The 21,431-nt window shown below is 44.5% G+C and overlaps 1 protein-coding gene across 2 annotated transcripts in view; it reads right to left on the minus strand.

The window, feature by feature from the left end:
• The window catches only part of PODXL (podocalyxin like), a 198,022-nt gene that overhangs the window by 150,039 nt on the left and 26,552 nt on the right, over positions 1-21,431 (minus strand). Inside the window, exon 1 of one of the 2 annotated variants that reach the window (XM_069229311.1) lies at positions 18,568-19,383. The exons of the other annotated variant lie outside the window; for it this stretch is intronic. Within the exon in view, the coding sequence (XP_069085412.1) occupies positions 18,568-18,601 (34 nt within the window). The 5' untranslated portion in view covers positions 18,602-19,383. Of the gene's footprint in view, positions 1-18,567; positions 19,384-21,431 lie in introns of those variants that run through there. 2 annotated transcript variants of the gene reach the window in all.

A 21,431-nucleotide genomic window follows, 5' to 3' on the forward strand; every position in this document is an offset into this window, starting at 1 on the left:
TTATCGAAGGCGGCTGAAAGATCAAGTAGGATGAGGGCTGCTGTATGTCCACGGTCGAGGAGGGAGCGGCTGTCGTCCATGGCGGTGAACAGGGCGGTTTCGGTGCTGTGGTTAGTTCTGAATCCAGATTGGGGATGTCCAGGGTGGTGTTGTCCTCAATGTGTTGGTGTAGCTGAGTGTTGATTGTTTTCTCGGTGGCCTTAGCTGGGAAGGGCAGCACCTAGATGGGGCAGTAGTTCTTGAGATCCGTTGGGTTGGCTGTGGGTTTTTTCAGGAGTGGTCAGATCTCAGCATGCTTCCAGTCTTCTGAGTATGTTGCTGACTAGAGGGTGCAGTTGATGGTCTTGCAGAATTCAGGCGCGACTGAGGCACTAGCCTTGTTGAAGATGTGGTAGGGGTAGGTTAGGGCTACGGAGTGGATGCTGCTTATAATTGAGCAGGTCTCGTCTGTCGTGAGGGAGGTCCACTAACACTTCTCTTTTTCGATTCTCATCCTGGCTGCAAGCGAATGTAATGCCATCCAGGAAATAAAGAAACTTACCTAGTCACTTCACAAGAACTTAGGAGATAAACTATGATTAGAACTCCACAGGCCCCCTTTTTTTGTCATTTATCTACAATTATTTGTAAATCATGTTATCTGTATTTATCCTTCTTTATTTGGTTTTCTGTCTGTATTAATCTGTAAGAATCAGTAAAAACGGAAAACGGGAGCCTTAACTATGATTTGGTTTGAAGCTTTGTATGAAACTGACTTTTACAGATAAATACAGGCAAACAAACAATGGCTTTCCTATCCGTGCTTGTTCTTAAGAGTGGAAAATAAGGAAAATTGTGTTTCCTGTGAATGGCTCTCCATGCTGTCTTTTGTGAGTTCCAGAACAACAACTGAGCAGATAGGCAGTGCAGAAAGTAAAAAAAAAAACATAGGTTGAAGTTTCCTGAACGACAGACATATGTTAGCATATGTCTGTAGCATTATGCTGATATTTACCTATGGGTGTGAAGTTTTGCTCCATTTGACTACTTAATGTGCCAAAATGCAACAGGTATCGAAGTATGAGTGCATGCTTATCAATTAAATAAATGTGGAAATATATCATTTTATGACTGCATTTATTCTCAGACCTCAAAATAAATTTGAATAAATAGCAATAAGTTGGCAAAAATATGGATACATACAGACTGAAATGCCAAAAAAAGGAATATACTAAAACCAATAGCACTAGTTATATTATTATTATTATTTATGTGACACATACAATAAGTGTTTATTCCTAAACAAATGAATCTTTTTTAACAATCTTAGACTAACAAAAGATTAAAGCAGTGACTTTTTGAACATAAGCCTTGCATTTCGCATTCAGTTTCTTGGTGCTGGTTCATAATTCACTAAGCGTTATTTTAAAGAATTGTAGATAATGATGTGCAGTTAGCATTAGGATCTAATCTTTTTGTTGTACATACATTTATTTGCCTTAAGCTTCCCTATTGCTCCCCGCCCCCACTCCCTATTGCTTCCCCCCTTAGCTTTTCCCATCCCTACGCCTCCATTACTCCACTACCACTCGCATCACAGTACTATTTTGGAGGACCCGGCAGTTGTAGTTTGATCATTTGCCGTTGCTTTCACGAAATGCACCTTTTTGTTTTACTTACAACTTCAAGGTTGGGGTCCGCGAACATAGAGCGGTAAATAAAGAAATGGTGGCTGCGTCTTGTTGAATGCGTCCATGTGCGTTGACGCATATGTACGTGAGCACGCCATCACTCTGGCCCGCCGTAGTTTTATGGTCCATATGAGTGCATGCATGATGATGCTTGTGTGCTTTCTTATCTTATCTCTTTTTGTTGCCAATGGTGCATAGAATCAGCAAAAAGCATTTTTTTTGTTTACCGATGCTGGCTTGCATCGACAAAAACACTGGGAAAGTTAATAAGTCTGCAGCAGATCTTACATTTTATCATTTAGCACACATACGTTCACATGTTGACATTACTAAATATATATCACACAATCAACTTTGTTTTTAATACTGTTCATAATTTTTTAATGTTTTTTCGTTCTTTTTCACTACTGCTTTCATAAAATTTAAAGGGGGAATATGTGGTCTAGGAGTACACTTCAATAAACATTTCATTTTTCCTTCTTCAAAATCATGTCTGGGCACCCCCAGCAAACTCCGATGTGTTTCAGAATTTCCATTCCTTGATTTCTTCAAATACACACATATTCCTTTGGGAGATCCCTCCACCCCAATAATCCATTTGTACCCGAAAAGCCAGTAAATCCCATATATTTGTGCCAAAATCCTTATTTTATTTTGTGATAGTCTCAACTCGCATAACTTTTGCAAAAACCCTCTCCTTTATCGTGGAAGTGAACAGCCCTGGCCCGGAGATGTCAAGGGTGATGGGGAGGAGAATGACAGCTTTTGTTGTACAATGAGATTACAATGAGATTCCTTCTATGAACAGTGCTGCTTGCTTCCCCTTTACACATTACTCCCCCAGATGTTAAAATGCGTAAGTAACGTCACGTGAGGAACCCCGGCCTGTAATCCTGGTATCTATATTAGACGTATTTCTCCTTCACCTGTGTCGAAACCACTCACACAGTTGAAAGCGATTTCTTGAGAAAACTGGTTTGGAAAATTGCCACATGTCCAATCCATTCCATCGCTAAGACAGAAGCTAAAGTGTTCGCTTGAACATGACATGTTTTAGAGCATGCACGGGCAGTCCTCTAGCACACCCACAAATAAAGAGGCAACACATAACCCGATCTGAAGCCACTTCCAACCCACAACCGGCTGGCAGCGGTTTCACGTGCTTCTTCTGAGGTTAGCGGTCCAGCGCTGCCTATGTACGTAATTTTGTCTAACATTCACACAGTTCACTCATTCTTTTCACATTCCGCCAGTCATCCTAGGTTGTGTGCGGGCCTGATGGAGACTGCTGCGTGCACAATGCTAACAATAGCTATGTCTGGGAATTCAATGGCTGCCGATGATATGTATGATGGTATTTAGGCATAGTTTTCTCTCACAGTCTGTTTGAAACTGATTACCAATTCAATGAGACGGCGAATGGGTTATATTTGCATAACGCAGGATGAGAATGAAACACAATGCTCTTTCCCCTGCCCGAGTAATGTCCCCGACCCCCAATCAAGCAGAAAGCAATGCTGCTGTGCAATGGAATAACACAAGGGTGTGTTTCTTTCTTGTGGAAGGGCAGAAGGGGAATGTGGCCAGGGTGGATGTAAAGTGGTGAGGGCAGTAGATATAGTCCCGGTCAGAGGGTCTGGGCTTACAGAGGAAGGCTAGCTAGTCTAGGGCAGGGGGTTGTTGTGGTGCAGTTTGGAAAAGGAGATGTGCTTAGTTGCAGATGATGTTTAGAGATGAAGTGTGGAATAGGGCAGGAAAGGTAGTTAGGGTTTGAGAGAGCAGAATGAGGGTCTACTGCAGTCTAGAAAAGGTGGTGTGCTCTGGTGCCAGTAACGGGGTGCAGACTTGAACGTATGCATCAGGGGAGAACATATGATCCATGCAGAGGGCGTGGCCTAGGACGCAAGCGGTGGTTCAGGTTGGGAGGTATGTCCAAGAGCAAACAGCGTTACCAAAGCAGGAGGTGCTGTACGCACCTGGGATTTGAAATGCATGTGTGAGCTAGACAGGATGTGTGGTCTAGACTGAAGGTGTAGTTCACTAAAAGATGTATGCGTCAAGGGAGGCACCGCTTTCAGAGGTAGGAAGTTCTATCCAGGGAAGTAAGTCTAACAAATGGAATTATGGCTAGTCGATGACAGGATGTGTGGTCCAGATGAAGGAGTGTAGCCAATTATGGAGGTGCAGGCTGTTACAGGAAGTGAGGTTGAGGGCAGGAGTGTGGAACAGGGCAGGATGTGCCAAGCAAAGAGCTGTTGTTCATGTCTGGAGGTGTAGCTTAGGGGAGAACGTTTGTAAGGATCTGGCACAATGTAGGACAGTTGGTGGGCTCTGGCGTAGGTGGTGTGGTGTAGGGCAGGATATATGGTCTGAGATAGAAGCAGTGGTCGTGGTCTAGAGAAATGAATGTGCCATGAGTGGTATGGTTCAAGAATATTATGGCCTAAATATTGCCTTACAAAATTTCTGTGTGCTACATATTGCTTCCAAACATATTGCTACAATTAACTTAATAATAGAAAATCTATACCCAATGAACAACTGAATATTAGATAATATTTTTGTAATCGATAATCTGACGTAGAATCAACTTGACTAGGAGGTGTAACCTTATGCAGGAAGTTTGCACGAACCCATTGCATTCTTGTACACGAGGTATGCTGTGGTGCAGGAGGCATGGTGCACAGCTGGAGGTACAGTCCAGGGCGAGTGGTATTGTCTAGATACGTACGATTTAGCATAGGTAGCATAGTTGATAGTAGAAAGATAGTATGTTGTCTGGCCCTGGGAGGTTGTATATTTCATATCTGAAAGCATACAATAGAAGCTGGAGTCGATGGAAGGAGATGTGTCAGTAGCATCCAGGGAAAATGTAGTCAATGACACCTGAAGAATTACAGTGCAAGACATGTTGCCTGTGAAAAAGTATGACCAGAGGTCCGGTGGTGGGGGTTTAGAATTTGGATTCTGGAGTCATGAGTTGCAGTATCCAGTCTTCCAACATTTGACAAACATAATGAAAATTTGCACCCAAAACAGATCGTTGAGAGCTGCCAGCTACTCAGAATGCTCCCTTTGCTGGGTATACATACTGTTACAGACTGCACCAGGAGCATTCTGTGGCTGGATAGCTTCAGCATCCCTCCTGTGTGCTGTGTGCAAAGAGGGAGTACTGTGGGATTAGAAGCTGCATCTCACCTTAACGATTAGGTGAAAACATGTCTCAGTTCTCCTGCAGCACTCACTATACCTCTTCTCAAGCAGATAGGTTCACACACAAACCTGTTTGAGCTCATCCACTTGCTTTTGGTGAGAGGAAAGCCCAGTCAGACAAAGAAAAAAAAAAAAACTATTTTTCTATTATTTAGTAGAAAAGGGCATCTTTCTATGGTTCTTATTTTCTATTGTTTGTATTCTTTTCAAGTATATTTGATTCATAATATAAGAAAAACAACCCTAACTTTAAACACCTAGACAGATATTTTATGAAAATGAATGGTACTCATTCTATTGCATATTCAGTGGCAGTCTCAACTAGGAGACTAAGGGGAAAAAGTATCAAGGATTTGCACCAGTGCAACATCACAAAAGTGACACAAATTGGTGCACAGCCTTGATAAACTATTTTTTTTCCTGAACAAACCTTACTTTGCCCTGGAATGTTGTCAAAAAGTAACACAAATATCCCTTTGCACTATTAGTGTTTGTTTGCATCAAGGAAGTGTTCCATTGGTTGTACATAGGAGTTCCCATGTAGCCACCCATGGGCTTTGTTGCAAAATCCAATCTACTGACAACTGTAGACAGAGCTTTGCTTCAAAACACAACTTTTCCTCGAGAGAAGAGTTCAAAAAGACAAATGTTTTTATTTCTCCACACTCGCTACACTATGCAGCACACAGCCAATATAGGAATAGTTTTAAACTTTAGTCTAAACATGGAATTTTGTATTGGAAGGGTACCCTTCCAGTACAAAGCCTATGCTAGACACAACGCAAACACCCTTGCGCCATGGTGCAAACATATATGCATGGCAAGAGACAGGCAAACCTTTGTAGATATGGCACTGTCCTGCTCTCTCCCTGTCACACAGCGCAGTGCAGCAACTCTGATTCTTATGCTGCATTGCATGACGTTTTTGTAAATCTGCCCCCAAGTGTGTGAAAAAAACACCTCTCCTGTGTTAGGGAAGAAGCTCAGTGGGTTAATTCCCACCCGCCGATACCTGATGTAAATTGTAGGTCACTGGTTTTAATGGTCTGATATTCATAAACATAGATGACAAGCCATTTGAAAAATAGTAGTTTTGCTTCAGTATTGCCTATACTAACTCTGGACGGTGTTAGTATAGGCAATACTGAAGCATCTCCCAATCCACATCTCCCATGACATCATCAGTCCCGGGCAAGGCAGACGACAGTTTATGATATATGTAGGTAACCAGCTTCAAACAAATCCTCCGGAGCGTGCAGGCACTTAAGATATGTACCAAAACTACTATTTTTCAAATGTCTTGTCATCCATGTTTATGAATATCAGACCATTAAAACCTGTGACCTACAATTTACATCAGGTATCGGCGTCAGGTTAAAATACAGTTATTAGGAGCATTGAAGATAGGGAATCGCCAAGAGATAAGAGAATCAAGGGTCATGTACTAAGCAGCACTAAAAGACGCCCAAAAAGAGTGGGAAACTAAATATTGGAATGGGCTGGTGGATGCACTTCATGAGAAGAATCTCAAATTATTTTGGAAATTAGTGACAGGCAAAGGTAGCCCCCGAACTGTGGAGAATTATCCTGTAATCCAGCCAGAAACTTGGGTGTCACATTTCAAAAACTCATATAGAGTGGCTCCAATTATTAGCACTACCGTCCCTTTATTAAAACCTAATGGGTCTCTTTCCTCCCACATACCAACTGGTGAGATAGTGACACCACCAAAATTTGACTTAGATCTCTTTTCTCTAAAAGAAACAGCTTTGGCTCTCCAATCAGTACGTAAAGGGAAAGCTCCCGGGCTAGATGGTATCCCAGGCGACTTATACTTGTCTCTACCAACAACTTGGTCTTTATATTTAAATGCGCTCAGTAACGAGATACTGAGGGGTGGAGGACTTCCCCCCACGTGGCAAGGAGCAATTATAGTCCCTATTTTTAAGAAAGGGCCTAGGGAAGAACCAACTAATTATAGGCCAATAAGTCTAATTGATGTTAGCCAAAAAATATTTTGCAAGCAGGTACTGAACAGATTACAGACATGGATAGAGGATTCTCACATCCTTTCCGACTTCCAGGCAGGATTCAGGAAAGGAGTGAGCACAATAGAGCAAGCGTTTAGATTTAACCTTCTTTGCTGGAAATACCTCTCACTCAACAAGAGCCATTTGTATGTGGCTTTTATTGACCTAAAAGCCGCTTTCGATATGGTTCCACGGGATCTACTGTGGAATGCTCTGGAGAGCTATCAGATTGATAGAGAATTATTAAGATTGATTAGGTTTTTACATGAGGGGACTTATGCTCAGGTACGCTGGTCTCAAAGTGGTGATCTGACAGAAGCTATACCTGTCAATAGGGCGGTAAGGCAGGGGTGCATCCTGGCCCCTACATTGTTCAATCTTTTTATTAATGGTGCGGTGGACCAGTTGTTACACTGCAACCACGATGCTCCAAAGCTAGCAGGAGCCCCTGTCCCCACTTTAATGTTCGCCGACGACACTTTATTAATTTCAAGAACTCCAATGGGCCTACAAAATGAACTGGATGCTTTTTACAACTTTTGCTCCAGCAGTGGACTTGAAATAAATCCAACCAAATCAAAGTTTATGGCTTTCAATCCACATAAATCATTTAGGGGGACAATGACCATAGCAGGCCACTTGGTAGAGAGAGTTAGTCAATTCGACTATCTGGGGCTTAGGCTAGCAGACAACCAACAGTGGTCGGCGCAGATTGAGAAGAGTCTCTCAGTCCTTAGACAGAGGTCAGCAGTGATAGGGAAGGAAATCGCCAATATCTCGGAAGGGGAAATCTCACCTGCCATCACAGTCTACAAAGCAGCGGCAGTGGCAGCGGCAGCTTCAATTTATGGTGCCGAGCTTTGAGGGCACTCTAATTCCAGGTGTTTGACGACGGTAGAAAACCACTTTATACGTAATTTTTTGCAGCTCCCGATGAGTACTCCTCTTACACCCCTTAGATTTGATTTAGCCCTAAACGAGGTTCACAATGAAATCGCTTTAAGACATCTTATGTACTGGGTCCGCCTTTGGTCTTCTGAGCATTTGTCCACCTTCCAAACAGCAACTGATGAGCTCCTTATGGATGATAGTGCACTAAAAATCCCCTGGTTTAGATACATCAGAGACATGTGTAAAATTCTTAAAATGGAGGAGGTGTGGAGAGATCCTCACAACTTGACCAAGGAAGCAAAAGTGTGCATAAGCAGGTGCTACTGGGAGAACATTTTGGTGCAGATCTGGTCCAAAAAAACTCAAGGCAGTCGGGCCGTGCAGTTCTTGGACCATAAATGTAGCCCTAAATTCGAGGCCTATATGGATAATGTAAATCCTCCATACACTAAAACCCTCTTTATTAAATTCAGATTAGGGATTCTCCCGCTCAAGACATTTACCGCGAGGTGGAGCGTGGAGGATTGCAATCTGATCTTTTGTCATTACTGCCAGGAGAAACCAGAGACACCTGCACATTTTATGTTTTTTTGCCCTAGATACTTGGTCCCCAGGAAGTAGTGGATCATTCCGCTATGTAGGCTAATGGGGATAAGGGAATATAAGACATCATTACGTATCTTGACAACCGATACAACTGATAAGGTAGTCTTTTCAGTTGCGAGATACCTACAAAACGCATGGGCTATAAGAACCAGAGAACTGTTATAATTGTGTATTTTAACCAATGGATTTTAGAATTATTTAATGTAACAGCTGTTAAATGATTGGTCTTAAGATATAGTGGTACGTTATATGTCAACATTTTAATACTTTAGGATTTTAAGACTTTTTAAGATTAATGTCTGCTTATGCTGTCTTAACAAAATTTGTGATTTTATAACTTATTCAGGGTCTCTTAATGTATTATCTGGCACATTTTGTCTATTTCTTCCCTGTAATATGGTATTGTATAATTATGATATAGTGCTCCTTGCATACTTTTATGGTTTTTTAGCCGAAATAAAGTTATTGGAAATTGGAACTCTGGACGGTGTATTTACATGTGCAAAACAAATGAATGCAACAAATAAAATGGTACATACTAGGAGATATTTCATAGCTCAACATTCTCGGACAATGCACCTACCCAACCTGTGAAACAAACAAACTGGCAGGGCGTAAAACACAGTCCCCTGTCACTCAGGGGGTCCTCAAACCCTTCAACGGGGCCTCATTCCATCTGTGACCCATGAATATCTAAGAGTTATGGGCCCCTCTTCGTATTCTACAGTGGAGGTCCATCATTTTACGTTCCGCCACTGCAAACCGGCCTAGACAACAATCTTGGGGACGGACCATCTAATGAAAAAATATAATTTTGAGATTTGAGTTGCTAGAGCACTGGAAAGATACACCACAGGCAAAATCAGGAAACTGAGCCAGATATTGAGCACACAAGCTTTCAGTGAAAAGAGGTACACAACGTAATATTAGAGGCCGGACCTTCCTGGGTATTCTCAATTTATAGTGAGGCGATCTTAAATATAATATTACATATTGTAAGGCATGCTAGTTTGCGCCTTTTGCTTCTGGTGAGGTCAATGCTATTTTGTGTCATTATTGTTTATGTTTTCTCTATATGGATATACATATAACATGTACTTGTTTCTCCTACTGAACACAACCTCCAGAAGGTGTCCCTTCCTGCACACAAACAATCATTTCAAAATGACGCTTTGGCACTTCTGTGTGTGCTGCATTTGCATCATACACAGACGTGCCAAAATGCCATTAGTGATTGTTTATGTGCAGGAAAGGACACCTTCCAACACATAAACAATCAAATCTCTCAACACAGACATCCTTGCACGATGGTGCAAGGATCCCTGCATTGGTGCTAGGCAGCTCAGTTTAGCTCCAGGGTAGGGGACAAAACATGGGTGTGCCATATTACGGCACATCCCTGCGTTGTGAAAATGACAGAGCACGGCACTGCCAATTTTGGTGCAGCATTGCGCTTTGTCATTTTCTTTTAAATATGGGCCTTTGTTTTTTGATGAATATGCCCTTGTGATAAGTTATATTTTGTTAAACTCTATTAGAATAATTTGAATTCAAATTTGAAATAAAAATATGCAGAAAATGTTTTAATGGAAAATCGCACCCAAACTACGAAACCATGAAAATCTAAAAAATAGCCTTCTAGCAACAAGTATTATATATGCCCAAAGTCAAAAATAGGCCAGAGTAGAGTTGTGCATATTTTTAGCAGTGCACTATTTGATGTATAAGGCATTCCACAATTAGACAAATTCATGGATTTCAGCAAAAAATGACTCTTTGGACAAAGTTCTTCAGTTCTTATAAATATTGGTCTTGCAGTAAATAAGAGCATACGTTCTTTCAAAACGGTTACATAAAAATATAAGAAAATGTGCACATTGTCTCGATTTCTCTGAAAAATGTGTATTAGCACAGACTGTTTATACTATTTTATGAAGAAAGCATAGAAAGTTTACAGACATTCCTATGTGCAGTTTTTAAAGGCTCCCTCCATGCACATTTACCTCCCAGAAGGCACAATACTTGAAATGTCTTTAGCACGATAAAATGTGCAGATTTATTTGATGCAAATTACATTCTTGTCGGATGTGATTGATTGTGGGAATCAGTGAGTGAAAAATATGACGGCCCAGTTTTACATAACAGCTAGGTTTTAGGTTAGTCCACGAACTCCGGAGTGAGCAGAGAAGTTAATAAACTTAAAAATCTATTCTCAAAAGTAAAACATGCATGCGCACTAAGGCCCATATTTAAACTTTTTCATGCAAAACTGCGCTAATGCAGTTTTGTGTGAAAAAGTTTACCGCCTGTTAGCGCCATTCCAGAGTGCCAGCCGGGCGCCATATATAATGAATGACACAAGCCAGCGCTAAGGGTGGACTAATGTCAAGGAAAATTACGTTAGCCGGGTGGGGGTGGCGGTTTGGGGGTAGGGGGGGTTTGTACTAAAAAATGACAGTAGGCTGGTTAGAGTAAAAAAAAAAAGACTAACCAGCCTAGCGTAATTTCTCAAAGCAAAACCTACCATACCACATGATTCATGTCTTAGAAAAGACAGGAGCCATGCTCACCACCCGAATGGCCAGCACAGGGGACAAGGGTCCTCTGGGTTTGCACCCAATGCCATGTAGGGGGCCCGTTTCAGGGCCCCCAATTGCACTTTTAAAATTTAAACCAAATACTTACCTCTGATTACCTCTTCTTACCTGGGATGGGGTCCCCCATCCTCTGCTGTCCCTCTGGTGTGAGTGGGGGTGTTCCTGGGGCCTAGGGAGGGCACCTGTGGGCTTGATAGGCCCAGAGGCCCCCCTAACGCCTGCCCTGACCCAGGCGTTAAATAATGGCGCTAAGCAAGCTTAGCGCCATTATTTAGGCCCGCCTCCCTCCCATGCACCATTTTTGCAGGGGAGGATAAATAAGACGCTAGGGTCTTAGAGTCATTTTTGGCACCGGAACGCCTACCTTGCATCTCATTGATGCAAGATAGTTTCCCTCTAGCAAAAAATGACTTTTACTTCAATATTTTTACGTTAGACTAGTCTAGCGTTAAAATGTAAATATGGAGTTAGGTTTGTGCTGAATTAGCGTTAAAAAATTACGCTAATTCAGCACAAACAGAGTATAAATCTGGGTCAAACTGTGGTAGAGACTACATGGTTCTATGAGTCAATGTCAAATAAAAATATGCCTAAAGTGCCTTCTATTGGTATTTGGCTATAACTTCAACCGATGTGCATGTACCATGCTCATATTTTCTAATTAATTCCAGGGACTCAATACCTCCATTTGATGTTGTTGTTTAGCACATACATCATTGTGCAAAGCCACCAGCTATCTACTATTCTCCATTTGAAGAGTTGGCTTCCATAAATGGACAGGAAGCTAGAGATTAAACCGTGAGAGTGGTGTGTATGGGGTGGGGGACCCCAACCGCCCTTTCTGTTGTACCCATCCTAGTCACCCCAGCATCGCTCTAGCTCTCCTTACAAGGCATCGCTCTAGCTCCCCTTACCAACTAAAACTACTCCTTAGTAGTTTTAGTTAGTTGCAATTGTCAAAGATCCCCCACTTGTCTCATGCCCTTCAGAGCCCCTCCATCCTGGAGAGCTAAATTAATATCACTTTAACAAAATTACAGGTGTAACTGAAGTGATGTAAGAAGTGACATCACACGACCTTCGACCTCAAATACATAATAGGAACTGACACTGTACAGCCAGTGATCCTGCACTAAGAGTAAAACTGGTAATTGTAAAATCTCACATTAGTGGATAAAGTGAAGCATAGTAGTTGCAAGAGGGAGCATTGTGTTACCAGCTGAAGACCGCGGCCCCCCTTAAATAGCTTCTTTCTGTCAATTTGGTGATGGCTCACGTGAGTCTCAGGAGCACATGTATGACTAAAAGAACCTAATGGTCAAAAGTGAATCATTGTCCACGCTCTGCAGTTTCACTTATGAACATACATGCTCGTAAAAACAGAGGGCCTAACCCCATGTCATACCTTTTCCCAGCTGAATCCTCTCTCTTTTTCGCTCTCTCACCTGTAATGAAGTGATGACATAGCCAGGAGGTTTAGAAAATACTCTGATGTGCTCTTTTCCCATCCAAAAATTGGTGGCAAGAGCAATCCACATCACCTTTCACTTTGTCTGCTCTAACTCATCTCTGCATCACCTCTGGAATCATTGAATCTGCTATCACATCACTGCAGAAGATAGCAGGTGCAGCAAGGGTGCCAAGAACCCTAGTTTAGGCAAAGAAGATGTGCCTGAATTCCCAGGTCTTGTAGTAAAAAAAACAGTTATTATTGGGATCCAGCGAGTCCCTCACACAAGGTGCCACTGCTTTCGCTGGACCAATGATAGCTACATTACTGAGTCTTGACAGAGTCCTGCTGCAGGCTACAGACTGCAGCTGGATTCCGAGATTCAGAATTTTCTTCCATCCTGCGCCTTTTCTGGAAATTTAAACATTCCTCATCTCAAAGTAATCCAGGTGGACCAGTGAGGTCCAGCTATTCTCACTGAGCCAATCAATGTTGCTTAAACATAGAGACCAATCCTGATTGGTCATGAAGAGTTCTAACAGGTATTCTGATTTGGTGTAATTTGGCAAATCAGAATTGGTGTTTGTGTTAAAAAACTCTGAATAGTCTGCCAGAATGGATGACACGCCCTATATCACCATAGGCCATGTTTGTGGTCAGGAACGCTGGGGTTAGCTAGGTGCATAGTGGAAACACACAGATATGGCAGAAGGAGAATTCCAGCAGTATGCCATTCAGGTACAGAAAGCAATTACATTCTGTACCCTTGGCAGAAAGCTGAAAACTGTGGAATCTGCTCTTTTTGCATTCCAGAGAAAAATGTCACCCATGTCTAAGAACCTCTGACCAAGACACAAATTCTTCCATCCATCAAAATACCTCTGTCACAAAGTACAACCTTGTGTCTCTGGAATATCCTTGAACTTACCTGATAAATTCCTACTCCAGCTGGATACCCGAGTGTGAGCAGACCCTTTACAGTCCAAGCATTCCATTAATAGATTAACTTATTTCTGGCCGTTCTCACTAAGTCTACTGTGTAGCACTCGGAAATAACAACCAAAGTTCATCATTTATGTCTCTAGGAAACCCTAGACAACTTCATACAAGGTGGGTCGGATGAGACCACTTTGAGACGGCAGCATTCAGCTCGCACTACGTCTGGGGGGGTGCAAACCCTGGGACGGGAAGCTGCATGGCTTGCTCCAGCCCTATATCATGCATGTACACCTACTCTTTAGAACCTGAAATCTTCGTGGAACAGATACTTGATCTGCAGAGCCAAATTCTATAAACATTACTGAATTAATTACTTCATGCAATCACTCATTACTGGGGACCTAAATGAACCATGCAAGTAAGAGGTTGGTTACAAAGTGCCAGAAAAGCGCACCTCAGAGTTAATGATTTAGCAGGAAGGGCCACTCACCCTCATGATTACCTATTGGCTTCTCCAGAAGTAAATAGCTGAACTCAAAACATTTTGGGGCAACCAATAGGCTTTGTAAAGGGGGCTTCATGGCAATGTTTGTCCACCTGGGAAATCATGGTGAAAAGGTTTTTCAGATGTTTATTCATCATTGTATATAATGCTATTTTGATTCACGGTCTCAGTGGATTAGTAGGTTGATCCAAAAATCTGGAAGAACAGCCGCTGGACAAACAACCAGGAACCGCCCCTTACCTGATGCTTGGGTACCTACGAGAGTAGACTGCATCAATCAAGGGGTGACAGAACATCAGGTGGAGTGCTATTCATTCCAAGGCATTTAGAGCCTGATTTAAAGTTTAGCACTTGAAAACCTCTGGATGTGTGAATAACATATTCCATGTGACCAGTGGCGGCTGGCAATTTTAGGAGGGAGTGGGGCGGGTGGGAAGCACACTCACACTTATTCATTCACACACGAACACACATCCATTCACAACACTCATGAACATTCAAACATACATGCATGCACCAAGCATTGATTTAAAAAACACACACACACTTACGATCAGCTCGGAGGACCTAGGAGGGTTGGAACTGCTACCTTCCCTCAGTGGCTGAGGGAAGGCAGCAGTCCCAACTTCGTCACAGAGTGGGATGGGGTCAGTGATACTGCTGATCCCACCCCACTCTGTGACGAGGTGTCACTGATTGACACTCACCCGGGTGATTCAGGGCTTAAACCTGAAGCGCCCAGGTCAGAGTCAATGTGTGAAGCTTCCCTCGTCACCGTGGGGTAGGGTCTCGAGGCACCTTTGCTGAGCCGAGAAGGTCATGCACATAGGAGCTGTGGCCTCTTCAGCCCAGCAAAGTTCAGTTCAGGCAGCCAGGAGTCTGCGCAAATCGCGCATGTCTGCTCCTGGCTGTCTGAGCTGAACATGAAGAGTGTCTGTCAGGCTGACCGGCACTCTTCATGAGGGGCAACAGGTGCGGGGCATGGCCCCTCCACCCTAAAGGACGGGCCGCGCCTGCATGTGACTGTAGCCAAAGGTAGAATCAGAGCTGCCTCCCTTTCTACCTGAGGATGAGGGTGAAAAGAGAAAGGAAGCACGTTTGCCTCAACTTAACAAAGTAATCCTAAAACTCACAGCCCCTCTGGTATTATCTCTACACTATGCAAACGAGGTTATGGGTTTTTCATATCACACTGGAACAACCAGTTTACTACCTCCCTGAAAGTTACATGAATTGTCCCTTCTATTTCTTATATGGGCCATCAAGTTAGAGAGAAGAAACAGTTATTTTTACTCAGTACAGCAGATCTAACAATCACCAGTAACAAGAAATCTCGACTGCTGCCTTGCTTGATGACGTCATCTGGGGTTTTGAGATGGATTGTGACATCATTCACTGGCTGACCACTTTAATGGACATGTGATTATCCACGCGATGGTCACTGTCCAGGAGTGGGCACCATTCTTAGGCTAGAGGATGGTATTAAGTGCTTTCATTTCGTCATATCCATGACAAACTAAGGATGAAATGCGTGAAGTTGTTGTAAATAGTTATAAGTGACTTAAGTCTGAATTTATTCCAATCAAATTACGTTCTGTGAGAGAAAATGCTGTTCACAAGATAAAACGGTGCGTCAGTGAACCGCGCCGCGAGCAATAAGATCACCCCCACGGGATTCACACACAGACACGTGTGCACTGAGCGTGCACAGGGATATCTGGTACAGTTTGCCTCGAAAACGAAAAAATCAGGTGTATTTGTATTTTAGTCAGTCTCGCGGACTTTGCCCCCAGAACCCATGAGATCTTGCGCGTAGCTGCAGGCCGCAGCCAGCCCATGCGGCGCGGGGATTAACCCGGCAGAAGGCCGGGAGGACAGTAATCCCCCAGAACTCCTTTCAGCTTCTGTGGCAGACAAACAAGGCCGCTTTTTCATCGGCTGAGTTTCACCCCCTCCCCCACATCGGTTTGATCTTTTTTTCTAGTTCGGCCCCTGTTATACCCGAGGACCTGCTTCTCCGCAGCCCTTCAGACCTGGTACAGGCCGGTGCTCGAGGCTCTGACCCGGAGCTGCTGCCCCCGTGCGGGGTGTGCGCCATGATTCCACTTATTCTGCGCGCGAACTCACTGCCCCTGTACACTTACAGGCACGTGCTCATCGCAGAGGGCTCACACATCTACTCATGTGCTACCGACTCAAATGCAAAATCATCATATTGCACGAAAATACTTAGTCAATCGTGTTTGTATCCCCCCAACTGTACCTCTACCAAGGATGTGCAGTCTGCACACTCTCCCTTCACCCTCCTGTCCCAGAATTCACTATCAAATGCATGTATGCGTCCACCCGTCCATCCTTTTTCTGTCTCCCACAATGCGCCACTTGCATACTTCGGTTTGTGACCTTGTGACATGTTTACTTCCCTGCGGGCTCATCGGGTTTTCATCCTTCGGACGTCGGTAACATTCTCACCATTGTTTAGGTAACGGTTGTAAGTGTTATTAGAGTGATTGGACACTCCAGTGGAGTATTGCTCTACATAAAACAAGCTATTTCTGCTGATAATTTCTTCCTCCTGCCAGTATGTAAACCTGGAAATTTATGTCTGTCCATCAGAGCGCGCGACTCTGCAGGTAGGACTCGGGGTTAGGCAGGAAGGCTCGGCTTGCGCGCGCACAGAAGTGGATCGGAGCAATCTACGCCTTCAATTGCTCACTGCTACGACAAGAACATCAGAAACAAGCACCAAAGTGTCAAGCGTAAGGATGAAAATTAAAAAAAGATGTATAAAGCAACACTTCGGGAAGAGGAAGGGCGGGTAAAGTTACTGCAGCGGACAGCTTCCTTCCCCAGTCAGTGTAATCCGTCAAATCAAACGTGGGATTTTCAGTAGCGACTCTATAATTATATGCAATGGGAAAAGACAGAAAGAGAGACTGCAGCACGGTTAAGCGCCAGAGCAGCCCTGACCAACTCACTAGGCTCCGCACCTGCGGACAAAAAACTTCCTGTGCGCCAGTGTCCTGCTCTTTGGAATAACCGATGCCGGCTGTCTCTTTCCGCCTCCACGCGGACAGCTCCGTCCGCATCGGGATCATAGACTATGGACACTTGGACAGACAGAGGGAAAGCGCAAAGCTTCGCGGCTACACAGTGTAAACAATGTGACGGAACAAGATATTCAACTGGAACCGATCATACAACTGCAGAGTATGTTTCACTTATGGGCCAGCTGCACCTATAGCGTGGGACTGTACCAAGTGTCTTAACCCGTGCTCCATCCTCCTCCCACCTCCACCCAGAGAGAGGCGAACCAGGTGAGACCCCCCCCCCACCACCACGCGTCAGGATCATAGAGTCTGGAACAAGCAGAGGGAGGAAACCAAACTCCGCGAGTCCAGTCTTCTTCGCAGTGGGCCAAATATGTAGGGCGACAAAGCATATTGTGATGCCACCAGCTATTTAAGCACCGACCTGTACCGTGTGTTTCAATTACATGACTGCCGAAACTATGCAACTACAACAAGCAGTTACTTACATCACGTAACTCTACCAACTATGCGGCCGTGCCAACTATGCAAATGTAGCAAGTATATAACTATATACTGTAAACGTTTCACTATGTAACTGTACGAACTGTGTAATTATACTATGTAACGGTACCAATTATGCATCTGTTACAACTAACTATGGATCTCTAACACTTAAGTGTATCGACTATTTAACTATATTATGTAGATGAACCAAAAACGATGCACTTTTACCGGCTGTAAAACTACAAGTTATGTACTTTTAGAAGCTATGAAACTGTACAATTGTGCACTTTTAGGAGCTGTGAAACTGTACTAATGATGCACTTTTGGGAGCTGTGAAACTGTACCAATTGTGCACTTTTAGGAGCTGTAAAACATTACCAATTATGCACTTCCAGGAGCTGTGAAACTGTACTAATGATGCACTTTCTCGGAGCTGTGAAACTGTACCAATTATGCACTTTTAGGAGCTAAGAAACTGTACTAATTATGCACTTTTACGAGCTGTGAAACTGTACCAATTATGTACCTTTTAACACTGATGAAGCCAAACTATACAATTGTACCATCTATGTAACTATGCTATATAAGAGTACCAACCATGTATCCATGTTATGTTTCTCTCTGATGTAGTGCGTAATGGCTTCAACTAAAACTATATACTAATTATGTATCTATACTGTGTAACCAAAACCGATCTACATCTATGCAACTGTACTATATAGTCGTAGGACACAATGGTGCCAACTATGCAACTACATTACAAAGTAGCTACATAACTAGTTCTGTAAATTTACAACTGCATCATGAAACTCTAGTACTGGGCACATTTCAACGTAACTCTGTAACGACACAATGCTACTATAATGAAACCATACTGTGCGCTTAACTATGGGATACACGGAGTCACTACATAAAATATAGCGCCAGTCTGCTCCTAAGCTTTGCTTGGGGGTGGGGGGCGTTTGGGGGAGGAGTGGGGAGTTAGAATGCCGTTTCTCCGTCTCGAGGAAAATATGAGGATTTGGACATATAGGTTGGCGGTTGGTTCAAAGAGGATGCAAGGAGTGACAGCTCGGACCAGAGAGATCAGCGGAGCGGCAAGGCTGGGGCACGTGAATTCCTGCACTCACCCAGCACGCAGGACACGCTCAGGAACAGCCGCATCTTCTCCTCCTCGCTGTATCCAATGCAGGGGTTTCAGACTCGCTCTCCTCCGCGCAGCAGGTGCAGGCGCTGGGGCCGAGGACCAGTTCATACAGCGCTTTCCCCCCGAGGCAGCAGACCGGGACAGGGAGAGCTGAAAGATGGGTGGCGGGGTGCTACGTGGTGGTATTGCAGGAAATTATCAAGGGGGCTTCAAGCGACCCGGCAGGTTGTCGATGTGGGCGGTGGTTTCTGGAGGGCTGCAGGAGTGCTTTGAGGAGAGGCTGATGCCAGGGGTGAGAGAGGGCAGTTCTCGCAGCGCTGACGGGATGGGTGTGCTTCTTCGGTTGTGTGTGCTGCCTGCCTCCCTCGGTGGCCGGACGCCCCCACCTCTCCCGAAGATATTGGTCTGCCCTGCCCCCTATCTCTGCCCTCCTGGCTCGTAGCCCCCTCTCCCGTCCCTATCTCCGGCTGCCTCCCTTCCCTTGGGATGTGGCCCGCTTTATCTCCGCACGGGAATGGACTGCGGTCTCCCCCGCCCTGCCCGGGTGCGATGATTCTCCTCCGCACCCTGCGTGTCTGCCTTCGCTGCTCTGTCTGCCCGTCCCGGGCTCTGCGGGTGTCTGTGTGCCAGGGGGCTTGGGGCTCAGTCTCGAGGGTCTCCCTGAGGCGGCTGCTCCGCCGCTGCCTCCCGACCCTTCGTCCAGCCTGGAGTGAGTCCTCAGTCTGCCGCGCCTGCTTCCCAGGGTGTTGGGAAAAAAGCACGCCAGAGCCCTCCATGCTCCCCTCCTGCGAACCCAGTCACGGCCCAATAGGAGCCCTGGGTGGACCTGACTCCAAAACAATAACAAAGGAAACCCCTCCTTCTGCTGGGCCATTCCAGATAACTAACTGCAGGATGTGCGGGGGAAGCTGCCTGCTCGTGGGACAGCCACCCACCTGCCGGTGCATTGGGTGAATAGGATAGCATGTATGCAAGATAACATGCTTAACAAACATTTTGCATGCTCCCTATGTGATCATTTAGAGGTGTTTGAGAGGTGTCCTTGGGTAGGCTTTACGTTTTAAAGATGTGCTTGCTTCTCCCTTTTATGAGGTGGCGTGTGTTGTTGAGAATCGCTCTTAAATCCGCGGATCAACAAGCTTTTTTCTCAGTGGTTGACTGGCCCGTAGGATAAGACATTTTTCCAACTCGCCGTTTCTTCTTAAAACCGGGAAGAGCTGGGACAGACGCCGTCAGTCCCATGCCAGCCAGCAACTATCAATGTAGAATTCTAATAGGATTCATGTGCCGACAAAGATGCAAACCGCCACGTCCTGTCTGACTTCAAACCTCTGTAGATCATGCCGAGCCCGATGAAACGAGCAACGCTGAGAAGGGCCATTGGATTTACGTGACTCTGCCCCAGCGCTTTCTGCATGATTATAGATGTGCCACACCTCCCACTTAACCCACCACCTTCCGCAGAGTGTGCAGATTTTAACATAAAATTCACTTTCTAGCTCAATGGGATCAAAAGTTGGTTTCACAGATGCCACACGTGCACACTGGCAGTCTTTTTGACAAGCAGAGACAGGTCACCTTCCAGTTGATGATAGCTGTCTTTAGGTACTACACCGATGTTATTGAGGTACAACCTTTGACTACTGTTGTGACAGAAAAGTCCCTCGCATAGTAACAGATACACAGCCCTGCTCTGAGTGCCTAGCTGCAATGATATCTGGATCCTAGTGCTTCATTTTTTTGTCCTGGGCGAACACAGATTATGCATGTGTGTTGTGATCTGGGCTTAGTTCATGGATTATCGTTTTCCTGAGACCTGAAGAGGATCCACAAAGTGTGGTGAAAATCGAATGCCTTTCACGAGCATTTAGGTAGCACAAGCGATGTGGTGGCAGATCACTGTGCCTTAAGTAATAGTGATCAGTGACGTGAACAGGCTTTTTTACCTGTGTCACTGGAGAAGGTGCTGCAGGACAACTCGTCCAAAGTTCTGCAGCTGGGTTCTTAACCCACCCTTGGCCTACATTGGGTTGAATGGGGAGAGGGTGTGGCGTAAAGGCCTGAGCTAAGGACTTTTGTGCTGGAGTAGCCAGGTTTGAGTCTCAACATCAGCTCAACATCCTGTGTTTCTGGGCGTTAATCTCTCTGTGTCTAAAATTCAGCGCCTTGTGACCCCCATAGGTGATTTGCTCTGCTTTACAAATCCTGGATTTATTTAATGTAGTGTTGCACAATGATCATGTGTCTTGCTTATTCACACTGGGATGTATGTATACCTTGAGTAGTGCAATACAGGGAAGCCAGCACGCTTGTCTGTGTGTTCATGTGGAGATGTATGTGTCTGTGATATGTTGGAGTCTGTGCATGAGTTTTGCGTGTATCCACAGGGATGTACGTGTCCCTGTGAGTGGCACAATGCATAGTAGCCCATGTGTTCCTTTTACAGGATCATTTGGAGAGGCCTGCAGAGTTCTAGAGCACACAGACAGATCTCAGGATTGCTACATTTCTGAGAGATGGGTGTGTAAAGGGCTCTTTGATTCTGAAAGAGGTCCCTTGTCAGAGGGACCTGGGCACACCTCAGGAAGGAGTTGCAGCTGATAAGAGAACCACAAAGGGTAGGGCTGGGACCCTTTGATAACCCTTTGTTTGGCGTATATCAGTGAGGCTGACATTCAGGTGTAATTCCCAAGTTCCTCCAATGTTGTGGGGCTATCTCAAATAGAATAGAATAGAATAAAGTCCTGCTGTGACAGACTACTTCCTGGGGGAAAGTACAGGACAGTATAGTGGGCACTTCAGAGTATGCAGCCCCAAACCTGAACTTGAAACACTGAGACACTAAAT

This window comes from Pleurodeles waltl, chromosome 4_1, assembly GCF_031143425.1.
Source record: "Pleurodeles waltl isolate 20211129_DDA chromosome 4_1, aPleWal1.hap1.20221129, whole genome shotgun sequence".
NCBI classification, from domain to species: domain Eukaryota; kingdom Metazoa; phylum Chordata; class Amphibia; order Caudata; family Salamandridae; genus Pleurodeles; species Pleurodeles waltl.